The sequence below is a fragment of the Plecotus auritus genome (assembly GCF_963455305.1).
Source record: "Plecotus auritus genome assembly, chromosome: 4".
Taxonomy (NCBI): Eukaryota; Metazoa; Chordata; class Mammalia; order Chiroptera; family Vespertilionidae; genus Plecotus; species Plecotus auritus.
In genome coordinates, this window is record NC_137775.1 from 109,824,231 (window position 1) to 109,834,068 (window position 9,838).

At 45.1% G+C, this 9,838-nt stretch overlaps 1 protein-coding gene across 3 annotated transcripts in view; it reads right to left on the reverse strand.

The window, feature by feature from the left end:
• The window catches only part of GALNT11 (polypeptide N-acetylgalactosaminyltransferase 11), a 70,669-nt gene extending 61,948 nt beyond the window's left edge, over positions 1-8,721 (reverse strand). The window contains exon 1 of one of the 3 annotated variants that reach the window (XM_080664035.1): positions 8,484-8,721. Coding sequence is in view for 1 of the 3 variants with exons in the window: in XM_080664037.1 (XP_080520163.1) it covers positions 8,484-8,535 (52 nt within the window). In the remaining 2 variants the exon portion in view is untranslated. Of the gene's footprint in view, positions 1-8,222; positions 8,393-8,483 lie in introns of those variants that run through there. The other 2 variants (XM_080664037.1, XM_080664036.1) reach the window with 2 other exon arrangements.
• Between the last annotated feature and the right edge of the window lie 1,117 nt (positions 8,722-9,838).

A 9,838-nucleotide genomic window follows, 5' to 3' on the forward strand; every position in this document is an offset into this window, starting at 1 on the left:
GGCCTCATGCAATTTTGATGTGCATGTGGGTGGGGACTTGACTCTGGGTCCTGTGGTGTGCCCCAGACTCTGACAGGAGGAAGGTTTTCATATACATTTTACTAATTTTCTTTCATCTCTGACACTTCTATTATACAGAAAAGGCAAATAGCAATATTAAATTATTTCCTCTAATTAATCTCCTTTTAATGTGCACAAATTTTGTGTACCGGGTCACTAGTATATATATAAAATATAGATTATGTACTGTACATTACTGTATATACTATCAATTTATAGGACTAGCAGTGCAGCAGGTTTATACCAGCATCACCACAAATACATGCTATGACATTACAAAGTCACTAGGTGATATAAATCTTTTTTCAACTCCGTTATAACCTTACTAGAGGCCTGATGCATGATATTCATGCAAGGGGCTTGGCCCTCCCAGCCGCGGTGGCTTTCCTTGGCCCTCGCAGCCCCAGCTTTGTCCAGAAGGTCATTCAGCTGTCTGATCTAATTAGTATATCATGCTTTTATTATTATAATTATTATAGATGGTACCACTTATAGGGAGACCATTATCGTATATGCAGTCAGTCACTGACTGAAAAGTTGTTATGCTTGCATGACTGCATACTAGAACTAAGCAATTAAGTAAATGGATGGTGGAAGCCAAGTTTCTAACTGTTGGAGTAGAAAGTTACAGATAAACAAGGATAGAATGATCCATGTAGTAATAGGTTAGAGTTCAAGATATCATATAAAAATATTTAGCTTAACATGTTTGTTTTAGATACATATATTTTCTTGCTTGTCAGCTCAGAGGGCCTAGAACAAGCATCCTCAAACTACAGCCCGTGGGCCACATGCGGCACACTGAGGACATTTATCCGGCCCGCCGGGTGCCACTGCCTGTCCTGCTTAGCAGCCGACTCGTCCCGGGCCCGCAGTGCGCATAGGAATTTGTTCATAGTTTTTTTTTTAAACTATAGTCCGGCCCTCCAACGGTCTGAGGGACAGTGAACTGGCCCCCTGTTTAAAAAGTTTGAGGACCCCTGGCCTAGAAGGACAACAACCCAGCAACAGAGCACACCTAGTGTCCAAATCTTGGTTTCTAATAGCAGAGAAGGATAAAATACAAGGAACCGAGGCTCCTTGGAGAAATGACTGATTCTAGAGCTGGGACAGGAAACATACAAGATGAGCCTGGAGTACCTTGTAGTGTTAGCAAGGAAGGAAGTGCATCCAAAAAAGACAAAAACAAAAATAAACCCTCAAAATGAACAACAAAACCACATAATGGGGGTATGGAATCAACTGAAAGAGCTCACAATGGCCATAGCAAAAACAATCTGAGCAACCAAATAAAGTGGTATAACCCAAAGTATAAGATTAAATACCTGAGTCCATAACAATACAAATGATTAAATATATAAGATAATAAATAAGATAGAATATAATAGGTCTCCCTGCAGAATTCCAAATAATTTATGTAGCTACTTTGCCCTCAAGAAAGTGAAGCATAACTTCCACTCCTGAAATGTGGGCAGGAAATAGGGACTTCCTTTCAAACACTACTGTAGGGAAAAAAGAGGAGAAAAGAAGTAACATTAGAGTGGAGAAACCTGACAAACAGTACCTCAACTGTGATCAGTTAACATGGTGATGAGAGTATGAACCCTCAATAGGGTGTGATGAGAATGACATTTTACTTCTGTGGTTTTCTTCCTCCAAATCCAAGTTCCCAATGTAATACTGAGAAAAATATCAGACAAATCCCAATTGACAAACATGCTATAAAATGACCCTTCATTATTCCTCAAAACTGTCAGGGTCATCAAAAACAAGGGAAGTCTGAGAAACTTGGCTGATAAATAGGCAAGAAGAGCCTGAGGAACCATGATGACTAAATGTAATGTGGTATCCTAGATAGGACCCTTTGTTTTTACCTAATGTCCTTAGAACAGAAAAGGACTTTAGGTAAAACTAAGGAAATATGAATAGTCTGGATGCTAGTTAATAATATATCAATACTGGGTCATTAATTATGATGAATGTACCATGCTAATGTAAGTTGTTAATAAGTGAAACTTGGTATCCTATATAATAAAAGCCTAATATGCTAAGTGTCTGGTCAACCGGTCAGCTGTTCAACCAATCAAAGTGTACTCCTATCTAATAAAAGAGAAACATGCTGCCGAAGCCGGTTTGGCTCAGTGGATAGAGCGTCAGCCTGCAGACTGAAGGGTCCCAGGTTTGATTCTGGTCAAGGGCATGTACCTTGGTTGAGGGCACATCCCCAGTGGGGGGTGTGCAGGAGGCAGCTGATCGATGTTTCTCTCTCATCGATGTTTCTAGCTCTCTATCCCTCTCCCTTCCTCTCTGTAAAATATCAATAAAATATATTAAAAAAATAAAAAAATAATAATAATTTCAAAAAAAAAAGAGAAACATGCAATTGACTGTACCTCTGCTACACCCACAAGCCACACCCACCAGCCAATCAGGAGCGAGTATGCAAATTAACCCAACCAAGATGTCGGCAGCCACGGAGCTGGAGCAAGCAGGAGGCTTGGGTTGCCCCCAGCGATGGAGGAAGCCAAGCTTTCCCCGCCCTGGCCTGCCCTGGCCTCCACTCAAGGCTACAAAGTTTCAATCATAGAAGATAAATAAATCCCAGATACCTGTTTTCAGCCTATGCTTGGGTCGCCAGGGGGTGTGGCGGCCTGCAAACCACCACAGGCCCCTCACCCAGGTCGCCCCATGCCCCAAGGGAACCCCCACCCTGATCCGGGACACCCTTCAGGGCAAACCAGCCAGCCCCCACCTGTGCACCAGGCCTCTATCCTATCTAATAAAAGAGTAATATGCAAATTGACTGTCACTCCAACACACAAGATGGCTGCCCCCATGTGGTCAAAGATGGCTGCCTCCATGTGGACACAAGATGGCTGCCACAAGATGGCCAGCAGAGGAGGGCAGTTGGGAGGGACCAGGCCTGCAAGGGAGGGCAGTTGGGGGCAATCAAGCCTGCAGGGAAGGGCAGTTGAGGGGGTCCCAGGCCTGCAGGGGAGAGCAGTTGCGGGAGACCAGGCCTGCAGGGGAGGGCAGTTGGGGGGGACCAGGACTGCAGGTCAGGGCAGTTAGGGGTAACCAGGCCTGCAGGGGAGGGCAGTTGGGGGGGGACCAGGCCTGCAGGGGAGGGCAGTTTGGGAGGACCCAGGCCTGCAGGGGAGGGCATCTGGGGGGGTGGGGGAGGGAACCAGACCAGCAGGGGAAAGCAGTTAGGGGCAATGAGGCTGGCAGGGGAGGGCAGTTAGGGGTTCCCAGGTTGGCAGAGGAGGGCAATTGGGGGGGACCAGCCCTGCAGGGAAGGGCAGTTGGAGGTGACCAGGCTGGCAGAGGAGGGCAGTTAGGGGCAATCGGGCTGGCAGGGGAGCAGTTAGGCATCAATCAGGCTGGCAGGGGAGTGGTTAGGGGGTGATCAGACTGGCAGGCAGAAGCGGTTAGGGGCAATCAGGCAGGCAGGCAGGTGAGCAGTTGGGAGCCAGCAGTCCTGGATTGTGAGAGGGATGTCCAACTGCCCGTTTAGGCCCAATCCTACCGGGATCGGGCCTAAACGGGCAGTCGGACATACCTTGAGGGGTCCCAGATTGGAGAGGGTGCAGGCTGGGCTGAGGGACACACCCTCTCGTGCACGAATTTCGTGCACTGGGCCTCTAATATGCTAATGATATGCTAAGGCCGCTCAATTGCTCGCTGTGACTTGCACTGATCACCAGGGGGCAGACAGCTGACCAGTAGGTTAGCTTACTGCTGGTGTCTGGCTGATTGGGACTGAGCCAGATGGGCTGGACATGCCCTGGAGCCCTCCCACAGTCCATCCCTGGCTGGCTAACCTCCTGCATCCCCCCCCTGCCCCGATTGTGCACCAGTGGGGTCCCTTGGCCTTGCCTGCACCTTCTCGCAATCTGGGACCCCTCAGGGGATGTCAGAGAGCCGGTTTTGGACCGATCCTGCAAGCCAGGCCAAGAGACCCACTGGTACCCGAATTCGTGTACCGGGCCTCTACTGGGATATATAAGAACTTTCAGCACTATCTTTGCAATTTTCTGTAAATCTAAAACTATTCTAAAATAAAAAGTTTACTTAAAAAAAATTGCATGCAGGAGTCAGCCGATCAATGATTCTCTCATCATTGATGTTTCTGTCTCTCTCTCTCTCTCTCTCTCTCCCCCCTTCCACTCTGAAATCAATAAATATATGTATATATATTTTAAAAGTATTAAAAAAATTGGAGGTCAGAACTTGTCTTATACTGCTAAAATCATCTAATCATATATCAGCCAATAGGAGATAAGATAGGTGAGATTTAGGTGAAAAAAAAAAGTTGACTAATAGATTTTTAAAAATATGTTAACATTTTAAGTCTAAATTTTCTATAATAAAACTTAATCACCCAACAAATGCTCCTCTGGCCATGCCCCTTATATTAAGGTGCTAGGTTCTATAGATACAGGATGGGGCAAAAGTAGGTTTATAGTTGTTTTCATATGGAAAATAATACAATAATAATACAAGAATAAACTGTTTTGAATTATTGTATTATTTTCCATACGAACAACTGTAAATTTACTTTTGCCCCACCATGTATGTTGGTTCCTAGGGATTGTAATGTGCTTACACGATTTAGTCCTCAGCTAATTCTTGTGGTGGAATCAAAGGACACAGATTCTGTGGGTTTTGTGGGTTTTTTTGTATGTATTTTCTCCTCACTTCTGCTTCCTCCTTGTTTTAATAAAAGTTTCATTGGAGACTAACTTTTCAATTTAATTTAGGTAACAGAATGTTCACATGGAAGTGAATAGTAAAGGGTGTGTATAGATGCTGAGTAGTCAAAAGGATGTATTGTACCAGTATACTAGTCTCATAATGCCAAGTCCACTCTCCCTATTCTACTCCAGTGATTCTCAGCCAGTGGCTAAGATATTTGGCAATGTCTGGAAAAATTTGGCAATATCCATGGTCTTTTGGCAATGTCTAGATACGTTTTTGGTTGTCATAACTAGAGGGATTCTACTAGCATCTCATGGGTAGAGGCCAGAAATGCTGTTTAACATCCTACAATGCACAAGACGGTCCACAGCCAAAATATTATTTGGCCCAAAATATCAATAGTGCCAAATTGAGAAACCCTATTATATTCTATTATGCCAGAGCTGGAAATCTACAGACAGCATTTTTCAAACTATTGATAAATGAAAGAACTTGGATAAAGCTTGGGAATATATACAGAAAAGTCTTCAGTCTCAATAATTAGTAAAGACATGCAAATAAAAATATTATTTTCTAACTCTTAAATTAACAATGTTTTTATTTTTTACTTTTTAACATATATTTTTAATGATTTCAGAGAAGAAGGGAGAGAGAGAGATAGAAACATCGATGAGACAGATCATTCATCAGCTGCCTCCTGCACACCTCCCACTGGGGATTGAGCCCACAGCTCGGGCATGTGCCCTGACCAGGAATCAAACGGTGACCTCCCGGTTCATAGGTCGATGCTTCAACCACTGAGCCATGCCCGGCCAGGCAGCAACATTTTTTATACTCGTTGAAGTACAAGTAGTTAAATGATGCATTTATCAGTAATGAAGTTATATGTAAATTGCAGGGCCTTTTTTTGTGTTTTTAAACCCTCACCCAAGGATATGTTTTTATTGATTTTAGAGAGAGTGAGTAAGAGAGACACATACAGACATCGATGTGTGAGAAACATCGATCCACTGCCTCCCAAACACACCCTAAACAGGGATTGAACTCACAACCTGGGGTATGTGCCCTGGCCGGGAATAGAACCCACCATCTTTTTGGTGTATGGAATGATGCTCCAACTAACTGAGTCACCCAGCTGGGGCAACTGCTGGGCCTTTTTAAAAAGCACATTTGACAATGGCAAAGGAGCCTTAAAAACCTTTATACCCCTGGTCAGTAATCTCACTTTCTCTAAGAACAAAAAATCCTAAAGAAAGAATAAATCAGATGAAAAACTTGGGCATATCCTAAAGCAAACTCTAAAAAATACTACAATAAAGACATAAACAAACAAATCTAGAACCAGGGAGTCCAATAACAAAAATTCCAGTAAGAGGCAACCATGGTTTGATCTAGAGTTGTGTAAGTCAACGAAGAGGAGGGTCAGAGACAGAACTATCTGTACTTGTCAACTTGACTGGACATGGGACCCTAAGGGAGAGGGGGAGTAAAAACACCAGCTTTCAAGTCTTAATGACAGGAAGCATGGAGAGAACAGGTTTGGGAGGATTAACAAGTGAATTTTGTTTTGGCATTCAAGAGAACACTGATACTGCCCATAATTTAAAATTAGAATCTAATCCTCAGAGAGAAGTTAAAAATAAACATCAAAATTATAGTTTAAGTTACATGGACAGAGGAGGGTTTAAGAAATGAAGAGAGCAAAAGTGGATTAGGGGGCAAGCACTGACCTCTTGTGTGCAGGAGGAGCCTATGAAGGACCTGAGGAGAATCACCAAGTGAAAACCTCCAGAGGGCGCTCTAATCAACAACACGGTATCCCAAGATTTAGAGAGGTCAACCCGAGGGCGTTAAGGCGGGGGTCATCACACTTAGCAATCAGTAAGGCACGAGGGTCTCTAAAAAAGCAGTTTCAAAATGTGAAGAGCTTGGTAGCTCTTCAAAAGGTTAAACAGCCCTGGGGAGGAGGATAGAGCTCAGCTGATCATCCTGTCTGGTGCTGTGTGCTGCTTCTGGTACTGCAGGTTGATTCCCACCCAGGGCACATCACTAGGTTTCAGGTTCGATCCCGTCAGGGAGAAAACGGGAGGCCATGATGGATGTCTCCCTCTCTCTCTTAGGGTCCCAAGTCCAGTCAAGTTGACAAGTGCAGACCCTCCTCTCCATTGACTTCCACAGCTCTAGATCAAACCATGTTTTTTCTCTCTAAACATATCCTCCGAAGAGGATTAAAAAAATGTTAAACATAAATTTATCATCTGACCCAGCAATTCCTACCCCAAAGAACAGAGACTCCAACATACCTGTAAACATATATTCACAGCAGCATTATTCATAGGAGCCAAAAGGTGGAAACAACCCGTGCCCATCAACAGATAAATGGAGAAACAAATCGTGATACGGCTATGCAACCGAGTATTATTCAGCCACAATAAGGAATGAAGTCTCCAAAAGGACAAATACTGCATGATTACACTTCTAAGAGGTGTCCAGAACAGGCAAATTGGACAAAATGGGGAGAGGCAATTGGGGAGTTACTGCTTAATGGCTACCGTTTGTTTGGGGTGATGAAAAGCTTGGAAATAGACTGTAGTGATGGTGACACAGTATTGTACATGCACTTAATGCGTCTGAATTGTACACTTACAGTGGTTAAAATGATATATGTTATGTATATTTTTTGAAGTTAAAAAATTGCAAGGAATAGCACAGAAATTGTTTAGAGAAGATGTGAAAAGCATGATCTGCTTTTTCATGACATTTCCCTCAAGAAGCTCAATTTTATACATATTGACGGCAGGTTGTCTGTAACATCCGCTATTTCTAGATAAAAAGGAAGAATTGAAAAAAAAAAGTCTGGTCTAAAACTGTGATTTGAGGGAGGACAGCAGCACCACATTATCTCGTGGGTGCACAGGAGTATAAACAGCTATTCAAAGCTATGGTTTAATTTTATATTTTGAAAACCAACCAGATGTTTTCACAACAGAAGGCCGGGCCAAATATTCGATCACAAAAACAAAGCTAGCCCGGCATGAAGTGTTAATATTCCTCAAAGGGGACCCTGATGTTTTAATAGTCCTCCGAACAGCACAACTTGAAGAATGCGGTAAATTGTACAATACAAACCACCCAACGTCTTCAAGCATATAGCGAAAGAAATGAAAAGGAAAATTTAAGAGACTCATCAACCAAATGCCTCGGGTGGACCGGGTTAAAATTCTGATTGGCACAAAGCAACTGTAAAATACATATATAACAATAACTTTTCTTTGTGACACTTTGGGAGAGATGTGAACAGTGCCCGGGGGTTGGGTTCAGGAGGGGGCGCGTTATTAGATTCGCTCTGGTTTTGTTGGAAATTTTCCCTCAGCACCGCTCGGGCTCGGTCCGGCAGCCCCGGCCCCGCGACCGTGACCCCGGCGCGACCCGCACCCCCCAGCGCCGAGCACCAGCCCCACCGGAAGTCACTCGGGGCGGACGCCGAGGTCTCCGGAGTCTCTTCGGTCAACACCCCCGCCGGAAGAACCGTGCTCGGGTTTTTAAACGCCGCACAAGCGACGGACACCAGGCCCGCCGCTCAGGTACCGCAGAGAGCACGGGCGCAGCCTGCAGCCCTCGGACCGCTGTGCGGGGCCGCGCGCCGGAAACGCTCGCGTGAGGCGCTGAGGGGACGGTGGCCGCGCCGGGTCTGACGCCGCCGCCGGCCGCGCGCTACTCACCCCGGCGCCGGCAACGCAGGATCCCGGCTTTCTGGGACTCGGACTGTGGCATCTTCCCTCCCACCACAGCCCAGGTCCAGCCGCACTAGCCGCCGCGGGCGGAACAGCCGGGAGATAAACGCAGTGCCGAGCGCGGTAGTGGCCGCGGGCTCGCCCAGGCCTCGGGCGCTCGCCCAGTGCCGGCGCCGCAGCCTCGACTCAAGCGAGCGCACGCGCCGAGGCTACGAGCGGAGGCCTCGCCCCCGCGCGGCGCGGGTGACGTCACCACCCGCCGGTGGGCGCCGCGGCCCCAACGTGGCCCAGAGCGTTCTCGAGGCCTCGCGCATGGCCCCGCATCCGTGGTCTGTCCGGGGCGCTCTTTGGGTTTTTTCCCCCTCTAATAAAAAGCTTTATCAAACACAAATACCCTTAAACATATGAAAGGATGTTCAACGTCACTTATATAAATGCGAAATGCTGGCTGAAATGTAAAGGTTTAAGCAATACACTCCGGGAAGCTGTGCAAAAAGTCCCTGTGTCGCTGGGGGAGTGAAGAATAAAGCGCTCCCCGGGAGCGACAGCCACGTGCAGCCACATTGGTCTCGCCTGGCGACACTCAGAATCTTGGATTTCACGCCTGGAAGACCTACTTAGTAATCAAAATCTGCATTTTACCAAGATCTCAAATGGCACTAAAATGCCTTTTGAGGAGCATTGTGGTTAAACCCAGGGTCTTTGAGGTTGGGCTCGTTAGCTAGTGTATGGACTGTGCTAGTTTGGCCTTAAAATTGCCAGATGAAATATAGTCCTGAAATATGAACTTCAGATAAAGAATAATTTTGTACTATAAGAATACATACTTATACTAAAGTATTACTGTTTGTCCAAAATTCAGATATACCAGGCATCCTGTATTTTTGCTAAATCTTGCAACCCTAGTCTCGGGCAACTTCTAACGTTAGTTTTCTCATCTATGAAATGGGAATAATAAAAGGACCTATATCATAAAGTTGTGTGGTTGAAAGATAATGCATGCAGAGAGTACTTACCAGGTGTATGAAAGATAATGCTCAGTAAATGTTAACTCTTAATGATTTCATACTGGTGTGTCTTAGGATAAATTCCTAGAAATATGCCTTTGTTATAGAACTCTGGCTTAATTTACTAGTAAGGCTTGTTTGAGTATTCGGTCATACCAAAAAACGGTGTTTTGTGAAAAGCCTTGAGCAGGTTAGGAGATACTTCTCTACTAGCTGCAGAATACAGTTCAAATTTTTAAATTCCCATATGAAAACAAAAAATTGTCACCTCCCAGCAAGTATGGATTTCCTCCCAATCACACCAAATAATTGATGTTGATTCGAATTTGTTTTCTA